The sequence below is a fragment of the Armigeres subalbatus genome, chromosome 3 (assembly GCF_024139115.2).
Source record: "Armigeres subalbatus isolate Guangzhou_Male chromosome 3, GZ_Asu_2, whole genome shotgun sequence".
In the NCBI taxonomy this organism is placed as follows: Eukaryota; Metazoa; Arthropoda; class Insecta; order Diptera; family Culicidae; genus Armigeres; species Armigeres subalbatus.
In genome coordinates, this window is record NC_085141.1 from 13,704,127 (window position 1) to 13,721,923 (window position 17,797).

Here is a 17,797-nt window from a genome sequence, read left to right on the forward strand (position 1 = left end):
AGCAAGTTACGCTATTTAAAAAAAAGTTTTTGGTTACTCTGAAGGTCCCTGTTGACGCACATATCAGCGTTCGTGAGTGACTGATTGTCGGGTTTGAACCTTCTTTTTGGGACATAATTGTCCAGTAATATGACCAAGTTTTCCTATAGTTTCTAATAACGACACAATTATTGATTGAAACACAATTTATTCTTCTACTAATGGACTGTATTGACTTAACTAGACTAACGGAGATCCGATCTAACTTTGGTCACGACTTGGATTTTAACTTAATTGCCGACGCGAGAATATCTAACTAGGTGACGATCTGACTGTGTTGCTTGGACTGCGAGTCGCAAGGACTGAAGACGGACTCTGTCACTCTGACCTATCTGCTTGCCAGTTTTATAGACTTTATAATGGCATACATTTTTAGCTGAACACATATTACAGTAGCTAGAAACAATAAGTGCGAAGCAATTCACAAGAACACATATGCATGTTCGACCACAAATGTTGGAATATTATGACGGCAACTGTTATGAGGCTGCTACCAATCTACTACAGTAGGACAGTACAGTACAGTACAGTAGTACTACAGTAGGAGTCATTGATAAAGCTTGAACAGTCCCTTTAAACAGCTTTCCAAGGATTTTCTATTCCAGGTTTCGATATTTTCATGGTCCAGTCGATGGTCAATATTAACTAATGGAGGGTTGACTATAGACAACTGATCATTTGGCCGAAAATGCCGTTTGGTCAAAATGGTAATTCAGCAGAAAGTGCCATTTGGCTGAAAATGCTATTTGGCCGAAAAGGACATACGACCAACATGTCGTTCGGTCGAAAAAGTTGGTTGGTCGATGAGGTCATTTCGGTACCAACACTTCAAAAGGGCGAAACTGCTTTTGTAAACAAGAGTCGTACACACTTAACTCATTTCACCGTATTCGGTAAATTTTACCGAAATCTCAACAGCAGAACTGTTCGGTAATTTATTTTACAGATTTTTTGTAATTTTCCATAGTTCATCTGTCAAGATCACCGGAAGTCAGTTAAATGACTTACCAACCAGTTCTACTGTTGCGATTTCGGTAAATTTTTACCGAATTCGGCGATTTATTTTAAGTGTGTATGCATCGTTCAGCCTAATTCAGAGTTGTTACGACTTCGAGGATTTCATGATTTTCGCAGATTTCGTGGATTTTGCGCGGAACGATTTAGTCATTTTGTCATTTTTAAACCATTCTGAAATATACAAAACATGAATGACATGAACTGTTGAAAGACATGAACACCGGTTTTTTACTCGACAGTTTCTTCGTAATTCATATATATTTGTCAGCTTCCGATTGGTTGATCCTTTTACGATGGCACGAAACATTATTTCAGGATCTCCGTAACAGCAAAATGGGCATTTTTGCCGAACGAACAATCAAGCTAAACCGAATTTTCGGCCAAATGATCTATTCGGTCATACTACCTGTTAGGACAAACGGTTTTTTTAGGCTAGATGATTTTTGACTTGACGTGTTATTCGACCGACCAAATGGTTTTCCGCTGAATGACTTTCTGTCACACTGCCCTTTCTCTTTTTGACAATTTCCCGTGGAATTTCCAAAAAACTTCTCATGGACAATACAAAGAATAATTTCGTAAAAAAACATAGAAATTCCATCAAAATTTCGAAATTGTTCCTGAAATTCTGAACAGTTATAAAACAAGTCCTCCGTCGGCCTTAGCAACTCAGCGGCTACTGAATGAGCCCGAGATTCCCAAATCGGAAGCATAATTACAATAAAACTCGTATCAGATGAACTTATTAGTTTTCGTTTCCTAAAAATCGCATCAGAGACACCGTGCACTGCATTCGAAACGTGGAAACATTTTTGAATCTTGCGCACTTTTGTGTCGCACTTTCATTCCTCTGCTGGGTAATCGTCAAGGGTGCATCCATCCATCGGTATGGCAATCGAAAACAAACAGGGAGCGCGCGGCGCACGTTCGTTGCTATGACATCGATTGCCTCGTAAACAAATCGCGCTTCCACGGTTGGTCAGTTCCGTTCCTACAGCAGCGCGCTCCAATGTGACACATGTGAAGTTCTATAAATAATCGTAACTCAATCCTCACACCCATAGCAGCTATACAACAAGCACGAGTTTGACGTACCGAAATTGTGACTGCCAAGTGTTGTCCATCTCGATCGAGACACGTTAAATTCTTTGAAGTCGCCTACTGAGAGTACCTACACGTTGCACTAGCTCGCCAAAGGAACCACCCGAAGATGCGAACGAAATGAACCAGAATCGTGCCATTTCCTCTCGGTTCGTCATAGAAACCGTTGCAAAGGCATCGCATTAATTAGCTTGAAAACCGTAAGTCATCCACCATGTAATGGATTCTAAAACCACATCTCATGTCTGCCGCATCATAAATACCACATGGGAATCGATGGCGTGGGATCTTGAGCTGTGTGTAGTCGTAAATCAATTTCAACCTGGATTTATGCTCGAATTTCGTTCGATGTTGCTGCCTTTTTATGATTCATTCTGCGTGCATACGTGCGTTAGTGATAATGCTGCTTCTGTTTACAGACGAAGGGATTGGCCAATACTATGCGAGTGCATTAGAGAGCTCCCGTTTTCATTGTTTACAATGTGAAGCATGGGGGATTTCCGTCTGTCATCGGTTCGGTCTACATCTACAACGCCGTTTGGTTCTAGCCGACGATGACTAGATCTTTCCGCACAATATCTTTCACTCGGTTCGCAACCGTAGGCTACATGATTTATCCGCTATTGCAATTTTCGTCGTTCTAACAAAAATATAAATATCCTTCACAAGTCACCGTGCGTACACAACGATCCGCAAGTTTGACCGCGAATATAAATATTTATTTGCGCTCCTGCATTCGTTCGTTTAGACCTTTTAAATAACTTTATAATTTCGACGTAAACAGGCAGACGTGTTGGCGTTGCGAATATACTTGTTTATAAAGTTACTCCTGTGAATCGTGCAAATTATCAGATCTGATTTTCAGTAGGGAGATTTTATTTTACGATACCCGCTTCGATAAGTATTACACAGACGTTACAATACAAAGACTGAACATATACTAAAAATCAAGTCATTTGGTTTGAACGCAAATATATATTTAAATATGTCATAGCAGTTGATGGGATAAATAGAAATACTTCCCAAATAGATTATGATTAAAAAAAAATCATGGTTCATAAAAATGTTATTATGTCAGTCAAAAAAATCTTTAAAATTATATTTCATGCATTCTTCAGCATCAAAACTAAAACATGATTTTTATACATACATTCGCTTGCCAATATTTCTATTTTAGTATATATTATGTAACTTTGGAAATTCCTTCACCACAACAAATGTTACCTCTTCCCCAGATAACTCATTAATATCTACCTAAACAATCCAGGTATCTCCCTCTTCCTTTGGCGCCATGACTCAAACAAAACAGTAGCATATGTTACTACCTGTTCTGAATAATTCGAAGCGTCAACATAGTTGTCGAGGAGAAACGATTCGGAAATCCTCACGGGATTTTACATCCACATCTGCTTTCTTTCAGTATCGGCCCGCCCACCATCATCACCACCATCCTATTTCTTCGTTCGCCTGCACTCTGCGAGTGAAATGGGCTGCCAAATTTGATGTGAGAAAATTCCCATTCAAAACATATTATTGCTTTTCGTCGGAAGCTGGACGTGCTGCTGGAAGCTAGTAGATCGTTTATTTTTACCAGATTTAGGACGTCCATTTGCTCATTTAATGAAGGTTGGGGTTGCACGTGAATGTTGCTTAACCGCAGTTTCAATCGCGTCGTTTTTCAGAAATATGTAAATCTATTTTAGGAATTTATTCACAACCAGCAAGCTCAGAAAAATAACTATAAAATTTGTGAAAAATCAGTGCCAAAACCAGACACCAACGAAGATCAGGGTAAAAAGAATAAGTGAAAGCAAAACAAACAAGTGTGCCAAAAGATTATTAAAAAAACTACGCCATCTAGCTTGAATATTAAAGTGAGTGATAAGCATTGATCGCAGATTCAGAATGATCAGACCACTAGCGGCACTGTAAACGGGTGTTGCCAGTGAATCATCGTTGCATATCGCACGCACGTGCCCCTCCGTGTCCGTTGTCGCCGTTGCCGCCAGCTCTCTGCTACACGGCAAATCAAATGAGTGGCAATCATGTCCGGAATTTTCAAATATACACCCAATCGGGCGGCGGCCAGTACGCCCAACCGCCGGTCAGCGTTCGGATTCGGATTCGGGTAAGTTTGTTTAACGTCTGGTAACGGCTCGTCGTGTCATCCCAAATTGGTGGAATGCAATCGGGGATTAGAAACATCTCGGATTCCGATGCTCTCGGGCAGCGTGTCTCAAACTACGGATGTGTATTGCATTCATAATTTCGTACATGATCCTATAACCCTATATTTATCATTGACATATAAAAAGAGCTGTTTTTGAATATAATATTCATCGCTAAAAATCACCTTCTTACAATTATGTTAAAACTCGATTTCTTTGATAATTTTCAATATTTTTGTTAGTTTTCTGGTTTCCATTCCACTTACACTTAAAACTTTTGAATACCATAAAAATAATGCAAAAAAAAATTTAAACTGTTAAAATTCTTTATTTTTACAACTGCAACACTATTTCCTCAATACTGTGAGAAATTCTAAATCAGAAAATGGGTGACGCATTATTTAAATTTAAGAACTCCTGTTCTAGGGCAATCGTGCACCATCAGTTGCACGACAAGTGGTACGAAAGTTAGTTTATTTGATGGGGTCATCATTTCGGAACAGATACCATCGCTGATGGCTAGTGGGTGGATGCGGAAGTGCTAATAAAATACATTAGCTGCTTGAGCACTCATAAACAATTTGATGGATCCATTATAGAGAGAGAAGCAAGAATGCATTTGTTTTTATTAGCGAAGTGTTTTAAATATTTGGTAATCGATCTCCATCTGTATGAGCATATTGGGGAATGTTCTCATCGTCAAGAAAATGGACAATTTTCGAAAAAATTGCTCAACCATCAGAAACGAAATGGAGTTAGTGTAAAACAAGATGTATTTGAAACAAATTCATAACAGCTGAGCTACAATGGGTTCTTGGAGGAAGCTGTAGTAGACGCGGCATATGCAATTTTGTCGACTATACTGAGTTAAGTTTTATATGCTACTATCCTTGAAGTTGAGTAAAGAGTAACTACATGCTCTACGAAGGTAAGATCAACTTGGCTTAAGCATTTTGTTACTTACAATTCAAATATCAAAAGAACTAAATGGCTTCCTAAATTTGTTCTATGCCAAATTCGTCTTGGGATGCGTAGTGCTTATATATAGTAAAGTCGGAAAATGTTACTTAAATTACTTGAACATGGTTTGCAAATCTTTTTAATTTGCAACAAATGCATAATTTGTTTAATTTACCTAATTTACCTGTTTGTTTTTGGTATTCAATAGCACTTATTGTTTCATATGGTTTTGCCAACTTCTCCAATTTAATTGACGTTTGCAATTTTTATCCCAATTTGTCCAATCGCTTGTTGAATAAGTTTCTTGTGGGTTTGAATACTGGCGGAGTTGAACTGGTGAACGATAGGGCACGTGATCCTCAAAATTGAATATTTTTATTCGTAAATTCTCCGTGAATTTTGAATACTGATTTTGATTTTTAAATTTAATAAATTTCTCGATGAATTTTCAATGACTTCGTCAGAAATTCTTATACAAATAGCTTCGGTAATGTCTTTAGGAATTCTTTCAAAAATCTCTGCAAGCTCTACTTTATTAATAACTTTCTAGGAATTCAGTGGAAAATTCTTTCGGGCATTTCTATAAAAAAAATCTTCTAAAATGTTTTCATAAATGTTTCTGGAAATTTATTCCAAAATTACTTTAAAAATTCATTTATAATTCCCTTAAAAATTTTGTCTTGAAATAATTATTGAAGAGATTCCTAAAATCATTTCCAGAAATATTCTGAAAGAAATTATTAGAAAATATTCGAATAGAATACCTAAAGGAATTTCCGAGTGAATTCCTCATAGAGTTTTCAATTGAATTTTTGAAAAACAATCCCAAAAGACTATCTAAAAGAATTTTCGAAGAAATTTCTAAGAAACTTTGAACGGGATTCCTAAAAGAATTTCCGATGGAACTTTCGAGGGCATATTTGGTGGAATTCCCGGACGAATTTCCAGATGAATTACTGGAGAAATTTAAGAATGTCTGAAATTTCTTCTGAATTCTTTCTGAAATTCCTTTAGGAAATTATTCGGAACTCCTTTAAAAAGTTCAGACAGTTTACGGTAGCGGCTTTTGGGTCAACCTAACTGTTTGATAAACCGTTTGGAACTAAGTCGTGACCATTTTTGGAACGGGGAATTCCTCTGGCCACCGAGTAATGCTATCTTTGCGTATACTAGGTCAAACGAGGATCTCTGTCATGAATTTGGTGGTCACATATGTACCAAGGCGCTACAACTGGTGCGTTGCTAGCTGAGCGATTTTATGAAACGGATTTTTAACCAAATTCAATGAGCGAAGGCGATCACCTAAGCAATTACGAAGCTATTGTTTTGTGTTGCATGGGATAGAGCTTCAAGTTAAAAGAAGATTTTGTGTTACATTGCTGAATACTCCAGAGATCATCATCAGTTTTCTGGTCAACAGCAAGAAAAGTCTGATGATGGAGTCCACCTGACCAGCTTGGCAGTTAAAAGTTTTGTCGAGCTAATTGTGGAAGGGAATGAATTATGGTCGTTGTAGATGTGGCAGTTTCGTCCTTCTTAAAGTGCCCTGAGCTTAAAGTGCCACATCGCGAGGTAAATTGCGTTTAGCTTACGATCAGTGGTTCCAGGAATGGATGGGACAAGTAGGACATATCCTACGCATGAATTGTCCTGGGTGGGACAGTCAAAGCATTGTCCTATCCATGAATATGGTAAGAACATATGAAGTCATTGGCTGGCAAGAATTTGTGTGTTAGCAAAAGGCGATTTAAAAGTTAATCAGAGTCTAAACAATAATCACAGAGGTTTCAGGGATCTTAGAGCAATAGATCACTAATTATTCTTTAGGACTTCAGGCAATTTATAATCCCGAAAGCACTCGAAGATGTCCAAACTTTACTTTTTTAACTCTAAAGGTTTACAGATTTGTTGGCATGTGCAAATGTAATCAATTAAAATTACATCAGTAATCTATATAGGGTAGAAGCCATTTGGGCAGCACCCCCTATTCCCGTCAGCAACGTTCATTACTCGAGCGCATTACATCCGAGTTACTTGTTTTTTAGTACATGGTTAGTTTCTGTCGATATCTAGTGATGTACAAACAATCAAGCCATTTGGTTGGAACGCGGTCGAGTTATTAACGTTGTGGACGGGAATAGGGGGTGCTGCCCAAATGGTCCCGCTCCCTACATAAAAATGGATTTCTGTCTGCCTGACCTTTATAGACTACTAAACCGATCGGTGGAACAGAAATTTCTGCATAACTCGAGAACTAATCGGAGAATAAATCAATTAGGTGAAACGAAGTTCGTCGGGACTGCAAGTGGTAAATAAATTACAATTGATTGGAAGCGGAGAAAAATCTTCTGCAAACCTCAAAAGATTTATTAGAATCTGATTAACCAAAAACATCCCAAAGCCCTGAATCTTCCCTAAAGATTCTAAGCTCCCAAAAGATTATTTGATAATAACACGATTTGGTATTTTGCTTTGTATCGCTAGATCCATAACTATAGTTATGGATATAGGGGAAGTGTTCCGTTTTCCATCTCACTGTACATATATTCATCTCATAGCGAAACAAAGAAATTCCGCACCAATTTCGTCGCTTCTTTTTGCTAACATGCATGCTCACTGCTGAAAAAAATCACAAAAATAATAAACAAACAAAATACCTTTTCATTTGCTTTGAGACCAATATCGGAGCTATGAGATGAAGTCCAGAAGCAGTAACTCTATAACATATAAATATATTTATGAAAGTTAATATGAAATCCTAGTAGTAAGCAATAATTGAACAACTGAAAATATTTTTTTTTTAATTTCTGTGATCCGTGACTTTTCCTGAAAGCTTGTAAAGATATTCGATAATTGTAAGAATTCCAGGACCTGGTAGCGGGTAAAGATGGTCGGGTTTCGGGTTGGGTTCGGGTCGGGTTCGGGTTTGGAAAATTAGAACAATCTCGGGTTCGGGTCGGGTACGGGTTTGTGAGATGATAAAATGTCGGGTCTTGGTCGGGTACGGGTACTCCAAAATGTGAAACCCGACCATCTCTAGAGGGAAAATTAATTAAGACCGCATAGCGGGCAGTCGTTGTCGGATGAAAGAACGTTGACCGCGGAACTTGGCAGTCAGTCATGATTTGGGTTGAAGGTTCGACATATGCGCTCATTTGCGCCGCTCTAATTAGTGGACACGGAAGAAAGTTTAGGATGATTTATGCGGTCGAAGAGCAAAGAACGCTTGACCGTGAGCTGCAATTTTCCGTTTCAGGTTTATGACATTTCTCATGCTGGCTGCGTATCACGCAAATGACTGACTAACCCCTGCAATAATACATCGTCGTCGTTTTTATCTAATACGTATCATGAGCAAACAGGGTCACTTACAATGCGGTAAAAGCGTTATCAGTAAAGTTGTTCTAGAAGTTGAAGTCAGGCAAACACCGCAAGTAAGGGGGAAAGTGAAGTTCTTATCAGTCGAAACGAACCCAACGGACACTGACCGGGGGAAAGTGGGAATTGTAGGTAAGTCGGGTAGATTTTTCATAAATAGGCGCTGACAAACCCATGTAGTCCGGTGCGTGCATGAATGCATCGGTGTTCGTGAGAAGAGATTCGCAATAAGCAATTGAGTCAATTGGTCATCTTTCTTGTAGCCAGTGTCTACTTCTACTTGACGTCCCCGATGGAATTGGAAGAATGAGTAAGCGAAGAATGAATGATGCGGCAACAGGAATGAGGTCGGTAAATGCAAATCTAACAATAACTGATAAAGGATGAAATTGTTGGAGTCATTGTTGATGAGAATAAATCGTTTGCATCAGCCCGGTTTTCAATTCATTGGTAGAGTAATGGCTTCGCTACAGATGATCTCATTTGTGGAAAGATTTCTTTTAAATTTAAAGAGTCAGCTTTCCTAGAGCTTTGCATTTTGAATGGAACGCGAGCAAATCGTGAGCAATTTGTTCGTAGAAAAAGTTAACCGGATCTAAACAATGAGAGATTTTTGTACATTATTATTGTATTAACAAACGAATTTTGGTTCAATCAAAGTTAATCGCCTTTTTCCGGGGATTAAACCACCCGACTTGGACATTAATTTACAATGTTGTGAAAACTCATATGTGAATATGTACGTTATGTGGAAGATATTGATTTGGAAAATGTATTGGAGGTAACCACTTTCCCTACAGGTCATGGGTTCGAGTCCCATCGAAGGGAAAGTGGTTACCTCCAATACATTTTCCAAATCAATATCTTCCACATAACGTACATATTCACATATGAGTTTTCACAACATTGTAAAAAAAACGAATTTTGTTTTATTTTGAAATTAAGTTGCTTTTTAATTGAATGTTCGATAATTTAGGCGAATCCCCATAAAATAGAATAAAACATCAAAGTGTGATCCAAATCGTATTAACGTTTCATTTTTGTTTTTCTTGGGAACGATAAATGTTGGTGAGCAAAATTTTCCTTTGTTCAATGCAGAAAGTAATAAAAATCATTGATGTTAGTGAAAAATGCCATAATAAGAGAATGACAATCGCTGCGATCGTGTGCCAACTAGAAAACGATCACTGTGTTGAACTAGAAAGAATTCTTCGTGGAATTTTTATTGTTTAGTCTATTGTGGTTCTCTTTTCTCTAAGATAAACGCGTACTTTCGACCTTTTATTTTTGTGACTTCTGTAGCATTACGTAATTTCACGCGATTTTATATGCTAATAGCGTTAATAGATGGATTTTCAATCTAAATATATTATTCGATTCATACACAACGAGTAATTAACTTGGCGGTTTTCAAACAGACTTAGGAACTTATATTGGAGAACACAATTTGAAGAATGAAGTCACCAAACAGAAAAAAGTGTGGGATAGAAAAAAGTTTCTGTGGTTTGCCTAATTCAGTTCTAAAACACTCGTGAAAAATAAAACGAGATATACAAAATGGTCGAAAATACATAATTCATTTTTAGAAAAAATATTTTAAGCTCTTTTTAGTGGAATGTATTCAACCGTCTAAGACGAGTTTAGTACTCTCCATTAATTTTCACTACGTTTTGTCAAACAAACGACAAAACGTTGTGGAATTAGATGGACAGTACTAAACTCGTCTTAGACGGTCATTTTTAGAAAATTTTTTTTTTCAAAATTTTAGAGAATAAACTATAATGAGTAGGTTTTTATATAATTGGTTTATTGGATTTCTTTTCCATGACTGAATGTCCGCACATTGGCCTTGACACCTCTCATGACGTTTTATGCAATGTTAAGGCCAACTTCTTTTGATACTTTTACCCGCTTCTTCTTCCTTATATCTTCCTGCCCCGGTAATTGCTTGGTGTCCGGTGTCCTGCTTGGTATCTTCAAAACCTCCACATGCTAAATTTGGCTCCATTTGCTTTCGAGTTATGCAGACATTTCTGTTTTATTTTTATGGGAGACAACCCCCTGAGAATTCGAGTAGAATGTTAAACAACCGCATCACCTTGATGCAAGTACAGCGTTGAGTTGAGGTACTTCTTCTTATGTGTTACTATGGCGACGAAACGCATTTGATTTCGGATTTAAAAGAGTCTCCTTCTTTCATGCCGAATTGGTTATGCTGTTTCCAATAAGCTGGCGGTTCTGGTTATTTTTGAGCTGGACACTGCATCAGACCAAGGCAGATTACATTCTTTATTGATCCCAAACCTCCGAACAGGAAAGCTTTGGATGTACTCGTAGTCGTTCCAGAGAACAAACCCCCAGTCGACTGAGTTTGCCTTTGGGTCCTGAAGCCTCCAAAAGTATACTGGGAAAAGGTGTTTATAGCTGAACCTGCCATTAATCTGGTTGTCGATATTCCAAACGACCGTTTGTTGGTCGTAATGCTCCTCCTGAAAAGCTTAGATTGGTTTATCCGAATTGTAGTTGTGGCCGTAGTTCCAAACACTTAGGTGGACCCAAAAGCCGCTACCGTGAACTGTGCAAACTTATTGGTCGTGCTTCCAAATGAACCCGTTCTTGGTTGAGATGTCGCATTGTATCCCAGGGTGGCGACTCATTTTCAAAATAATAATTCCCTGATTGTTCCATGTTTTTTTTTCAAAGTTATCATTAAATTTCCAGGATTATACAAAATGCATCGAAAACACACATAACGTTTAGCAGCTTTCACGATTTTAAGTTATGCATTTATTCATTTTCCAGGGTGGCCACTCAATTTCCATTTTGGAATTCCCGGTTTTTTCCCGGTTTTTCCCGATTCAAATTTTTGAACTTTCCCGGCAAGTGTATCGAGAAAAGATATGATCGAAGAATGAGGTGTTGTATTCCTTTCACAAACCATCCTTGTTTTACGCGACATTTTTTCGATCGTTTTATGTGACTTAGATTCACCATCAAAATCTGTGGAATTGGATTACAATACATCCTAAATAAATCAAAGAAAATATTATGGTAATGTGTTAATAAACCGCCCGTTAAGCAAATTCCTCTATGACGCTTTTTTTTCAGTAACAGGCTTGGCAGTTATAAGGCAACCGCTCGTTCCTGCTCTATACGCCATGAGTTTAATTCCAAATCGTTTCCATGTCCATTCTATAAATACCTTCATCTTGACCATTCTAGCAGTCACTGTTAGAAGTGAATCAAAGCTATTTCTGCATTCGTTTTTTTTCTTTTCCATACCATTGGCAACACGTTAATTAAAACGAATCTCTGGTAAGTGATAGAAGCATTGCTATCAAATATTTTTCATAGTAATTTCTTATTTGAAAAAATAAACGGGCTCATTATATAATTTTGATCCAAATTGTGATTAATATATCAAAGATTTTTCATGCAAAATATTTTTCTTGGAAAAACATTAAAGCGTTCTTCAGAAAAATAATAACAACTACCGAAAAAAGGAAGTTTAAAGATGAGAGATATTTTCTTATCATAAAGCACTTCTATTCAATATGAGCTAAAAGCATTTGTATTCCGTTGTTATGAACTTGCTCAAAATAACGCCTAAAATTAAAAAGTAACATGCTTTAGGAACTTGAGATAGGATTGATTTAAGAAAAATTAAATGATTTCAAAACGTTCATACTTGAAATCGGAATAATTATTCAAAAACGAGACAGCTTAAGAAATATTTTTGTCAGATTTCTCTGAGAATTTCAAAGCGGATTTTAAAATGCTTGATGTTTTTAGGGAAAGCATTATATAAGAAATGGAGTATCGCTAATGGTTTTACAGACCACCACGTGTTCCAAAAAAAATCTTAAATTCAGATATACCTCTAAGATTCCAGTTTAATATCTTAGCTTTAGAATGATTTTTGATATTTTGGAATTTCTGTTCTGGTGATAAAATTTTCTTAAATTATCAATCAGATTTATAGACGGTAAGTGTGTTTTCTTGAATAGAAACAATTTTTTACTAAGTTTTTACAAGTTTTAACTAAGAAACATATAACACTAAGCAGATTTAAGAGCTAATGTATTTGTATTTCGAGTAGAAAGCTGGGATACGTGAAAGGATCTTAGAAGCAAAATGGCTATCGATTATGATTTATTCAATATTTGAACTGAAAAATTTATTCCTGAAATTTCTGAAATCTCTGGCACTTTTATTTATTTACAGTTCTCTGAAAATCTCCTATGTAAATATGTACATTATGTGGAAGATTTTGATTTGAAAAGTGTATTGGAGGCAACCACTTTCCTTCAATGGGACAGAAACTCATACTGAGGGCCAGAAAATCCGAAAAAAAATCTATTTAAAAGATTGATAAATTTCTGTAAACATAATTCATGAGTTAAGACGTGATTTCGAAAACCTATGTGTTCACGCGCGAGATATTCGATTGGACACTTTCTCTTGGATTTAAAAGTTTAGAGGATCAATTGCATTTCGCGCGAACATAAAAACCGTTTATTGCAACTGATAGACTAATGTCTGCTATCGATTACCTTTTATTGCCTCTAACTTTTTCTGACTGCCAAATCCTATCTTACTGCTAAGAATCTAGACCTATGTACATAAAGTGCTTATCGCAGCTGATCGACGTACGACAGAAAATCAACACAAAATACCCACACTGCTAAACCATCGCACTATTAGAGTGCGACGGTGACGAATGGACGGAAAGAGACGAATGACCTTTCAGTGTGGATTGGATTGAGGTACTAGATTACCTGTTTTTGTTTTCTCGCTCGACCATACGCCGGCCGCCTTGAAAATTAGTTTCAACATCATTTGTTCTCCTTTTCTTACTACCTAGGTACTTATTACTATACAAAAATACGAGTGGTGTTTGAAGTGTAAACAAAATGATCGCAACTAACAAATGTTGCTGTGATAAAAATAACTTAAATGTAGTAAAACTGTGGAAAAATGCTTGGATATCACAAAAAAGAGTTGATTATAATGTAGGCGTGAACTTGGCAGTGATTTGTTGTGCTTGATACGATGTGGTAAGGCTGCAGCCGCTGTGGAAATCTGTAATTGTCCAGAAGTTGTTGTGGCCGATATTGAACCATGGTTTTCTGTAGCTAATATCACAGAAGCCGGGTAGAATGTTGGACATGATGTTTCTTTCGACCTATCGATGTTTCCTCTGCTACGATGAATCCATTGATGATTTACAGCTGACTAGTTGCTCGTTTTCGTTGATCCAGAAAGTGAAGAAATTTATGGAGTATCTTCGTATAGTGTTGTGTAAAACCGGAACAACTTACCTGGCAGGTAACGCATATGTACCCGACGATGTTGCAATTGGTGAGGTAACCTGCCAGGCATGATCCTGCGACTAAGCATTCCTCTGTGATGACCGTGACGATTGCGATGAGTTAGATTAACTTCGCCTGTTCTCGTTCTGATGTTAATGTTCCGGAATACGACAGTTGAATTTCTTTTCCCTTCATCGTTGTGTTGACATCAATTAAACATTCCCCTCTTTGTAGGTTACGATTGATGCGATTGACCATCCATGCTCGATAGACTTGCTGGCTGATATAGCAACTTCTCGATAATGCAACGCTTCGCTGGATAAAATGAGAGGGTGCTTTTTAAATAGAAAATAAGTACGACGATAAGACTTGCCTGAAGGGAGGCCCTGGCGCCGAGGGCCTCCGGGAACGCCAGGTGGCGTTATTGATGGACCCTCTTAAGCACGACGATGGTTCAACTAAGCTTAGCAGCCTGATGATTGCTGCGCAAATATCGGAGTGAAGAAGAACACATGTTTCCTCAGTTGCCTTTTCCAGAAATGTACTGTGTAGATGACGTTGCCACTATGGTTGACGCAAACGTATGACTTTGCGTAAATTCAAATCAGCCGGAATATAAGCACCTCCATGCACCAAGACAAAACAACCACCACCGAAACAAAACAGGTTACCTCAAGCTATGACGGTTCCAATCAACTCTACAGCTAGTCCTCCGATTTATTCGGGTAGCATGACGGCAGTGGGACTATGAGATCAAAAGGTTGTAATTAGCTTTTTGAAATTCAAAATAAAACGTAACTTAACTGGCGTGCGGGGGCCTTTCGACCCCCGCCGTTGGAGGAGGCCTAGTTCTCCCCTTATTCGGTGGTGGCAGAAAAATTGTCACGGATGGGCAGTACGCAAATTTTAGAAATTGCCCGTTTGAAGCTTCCATCCTTCGTACGTACAGTGACCACACGAATGTTGCCATCAGAACCAGCATGAACCTCGGTCACGCGGGCAAGTGGCCACTTTAGTGGAGGAAAGTTCTCGTTTTAAGTATAACCATTGTCCCAACAGCAACGTTGTCCTTCTGTCGCGTCCATTTAGTCCGATTGTGCAAGTCGGAAATATATTGAGCGGTCCATTTTTCCACAATATTTGCACGAAGTGCTGTACACGTTGCCATGCCGATAATCGATTCTCGGGTACATTATTCAAATCAGGCTCCGGAATTGCTGTTAAAGGCCGATGGATGAGAAAATGCCCCGGAGTCAGCGCCTCATAATCAGCTGGATCATTGCTAATTGGCGTCAAGGGCCGCGAGTTTAGAACTGCTTCTATCTGTACAAGCATGGTTTGCATTTCATCGTATACCATACTGCGCAGGCCAATCGTTCGTTTGAGCAGTGTCTTGAAGGACTTGACCGCTGATTCCCAGAGGCCACCAAAATTCGGTGAACGAGCTGGAATGAACCGAAACTCGATTTGTTCAATGGATGCATGTCTGACAACTTCCTCCTGGAACTGTTGAGCACCAAATAGTTGACGTAGGTCATCCAGTGCACGCCTTGCTCCCACAAAGTTCGTGGCGTTATCACACATGATTAATTGAGGGTTGCCACGTCTAGAGGAGAATCGCTTCAGAGCTGCTAAGAAAGCATTTGTTGTTAAGTCCGCCGCTAGCTCTAGGTGGACAGCCTTGGTCACCAAACAAACGAAAACAGCGACGAAGGTTTTCACGGGACGACATCTACGGTAAGGATACACGACCATAAATGGCCCGCAGTAGTCGACTCCAACTCGTTGGAATGGTGTGCATGGAGTAACTCGTTCTGGTGGAAGGTCTGCCATCAACTGATCTTGAATCCTTGGTTTAGAACGGAAACAAGCTACGCAATCATGAATCACCTTCCTTGCGAGGTTCCGGACGTTCGTAGGCCAAAATTGTTCCCGCACGGCAGAAATGAGAACTTGTTGTCCGGCATGAAACAGCTTTCGATGTTGGTAACACACGATGGAAGTAGCCAAAGGATGGTGGTGGTCGATAATGAACGGGTGCTTACGGCTAGATGAAACTTCAGCGTTTTTCAAGCGGCCACCAACACAGAGTACCCCATTGATGAGTTGCGGATTCAGTGATGCAATTCTTGATGAATTTTGTACCTGACGGCCATTAGTCAAGTCTACATACTCTTGACCGAAACATTCTTTCTGGGAGAGGCGAACAAGAGCTAGAAGTGCTTCTTCGTACTCTGTACTGGTAATGAATCCTAGCTTGCGATTGTTTTGGTTGCATGATTTAGCGTTGAAGCAAAAACGACGAATATATGCTGTCAGTCTAACCAATTCCGGTAATGAGGATCGAAGGCTAAAATAGTCACTTGGATGTATGGCTTGCAGTACAGCAGTGACAGCATTTTCTCCTCTAGAGTTGCTGGATCGAACTCTTCCTCGACATAGTGTTGTGGTTGCGGCCAATTTTCCTTGTCAGACAACAACCACGGTGGTCCTCGGAACCACAGCGATTGATATTGCAATTGAGCTGCATTCATTCCACGTGAGATAATATCTGCTGGATTTTCGAGGCTGGAGACGTGATTCCATACTCCGTCTTTGGTAATGTGTTGTATTTCGGAGACGCGATTGGCTACGAATTCTTTCCACCTGGATGGAGGAGATGCAAGCCAGCATTCGACGATTGTGGAATCCGTCCAAAAGTAAGGTCGCGTATCAAGACGTGTGCTACATGCGACCTTTTTCGTACAAATGGGCAAGCAATAAAGCTGCTGATAGTTCCAAACGGGAATTGTCTGCCGTTTCATTTTCCGCTTCAGGTTATCGAGAGGAGCGACACGCGATTTTGAAGTTAATAAGTGTATCGTTATAATACCTTCAGCGGAAATAGAACGCACAAAAATACAAGCGCCGTAGGCCTTTTCGGAGGCATCGCAGAAACCGTGTAGTTCTGTCACGGAAGTCTTGGTAATTCCAACCCAGCGAGAAACTGACAAACTATCTAGACCGGTGAGATTCCGGCGGTACTCTTTCCATTGCTCTTGTAACTCCGTGCTGAGTGGGTCATCCCATCCACATTCGAGCTTCCATAAATCCTGGATGTATATCTTTGCTTGAATTATGACTGGCCCCACCAGGCCTAATGGGTCGAAGAGTCGCGAAGCGTCAGAGAGAACAGATCGTTTTGTAATTGCCGAAGAATTGTCCCAAGTCGGAGAATTGAAGCGGAAATTGTCTGAATCGGGTTCCCAAAGCAGACCTAGCGTTTTGACGGTTGAACTTGATGATTCTAGCTGAAGAACTGTACGATCGTCTCGCAGATGCTCTGGAACATTCAGCAAAATCTCTCGACTGTTTGAGTTCCACTTGCGTAGAGTAAAACCCGCTGATTCCATCAAATTGACCATTTCATCAACCAATATTTTTCCGTCTTCTGGATTGTCTACTCCGTCCAGCATGTCATCGACATAGAAGCCTTTCTTTAGTACAACTGCGGCGATCGGATGTATACTCTCCCTCTTCAGCTAGCGTCTGCAGGCACTTAGTTGCCAAGTATGGCGCGGATGCCGTACCATATGTAACTGTAGTGAGCTCATACGTACGGATAGGTTCTTCACAGGTATCTCTCCAAACAATTCGCTGTAAATGCTGGTCGGATTCTTGAACTCGCACCATGCGGTACATTTTAGCAATGTCCGCAACGATGGCGAAGCGATGCAAACGAAATCGCAAGATAATGTCCAGCAGATCATCCTGAAGCACAGGCCCAACCATGAGTGCGTCGTTCAGTGAAACTCCAGAGCTTGTTCTACATGATGCGTCGAA

General features: G+C 39.2%; 1 protein-coding gene across 8 annotated transcripts in view; it reads left to right on the forward strand.

Annotated features, from left to right (window-relative positions):
- LOC134223688 (centrosomin) overlaps positions 1-17,797 on the forward strand; it is a 119,982-nt gene that overhangs the window by 59,124 nt on the left and 43,061 nt on the right. For 4 of the 8 annotated variants that reach the window (XM_062702870.1, XM_062702874.1, XM_062702871.1 and 1 more), the window contains one exon: positions 3,861-4,285. The exons of 2 other annotated variants lie outside the window; for them this stretch is intronic. In XM_062702870.1, coding sequence (XP_062558854.1) covers positions 4,203-4,285 — 83 coding nt within the window. In that variant the 5' untranslated portion in view covers positions 3,861-4,202. The remainder of the gene's footprint in view (positions 1-3,860; positions 4,286-17,797) is intronic. 2 more of the 8 variants (XM_062702873.1, XM_062702875.1) reach the window with 1 other exon arrangement.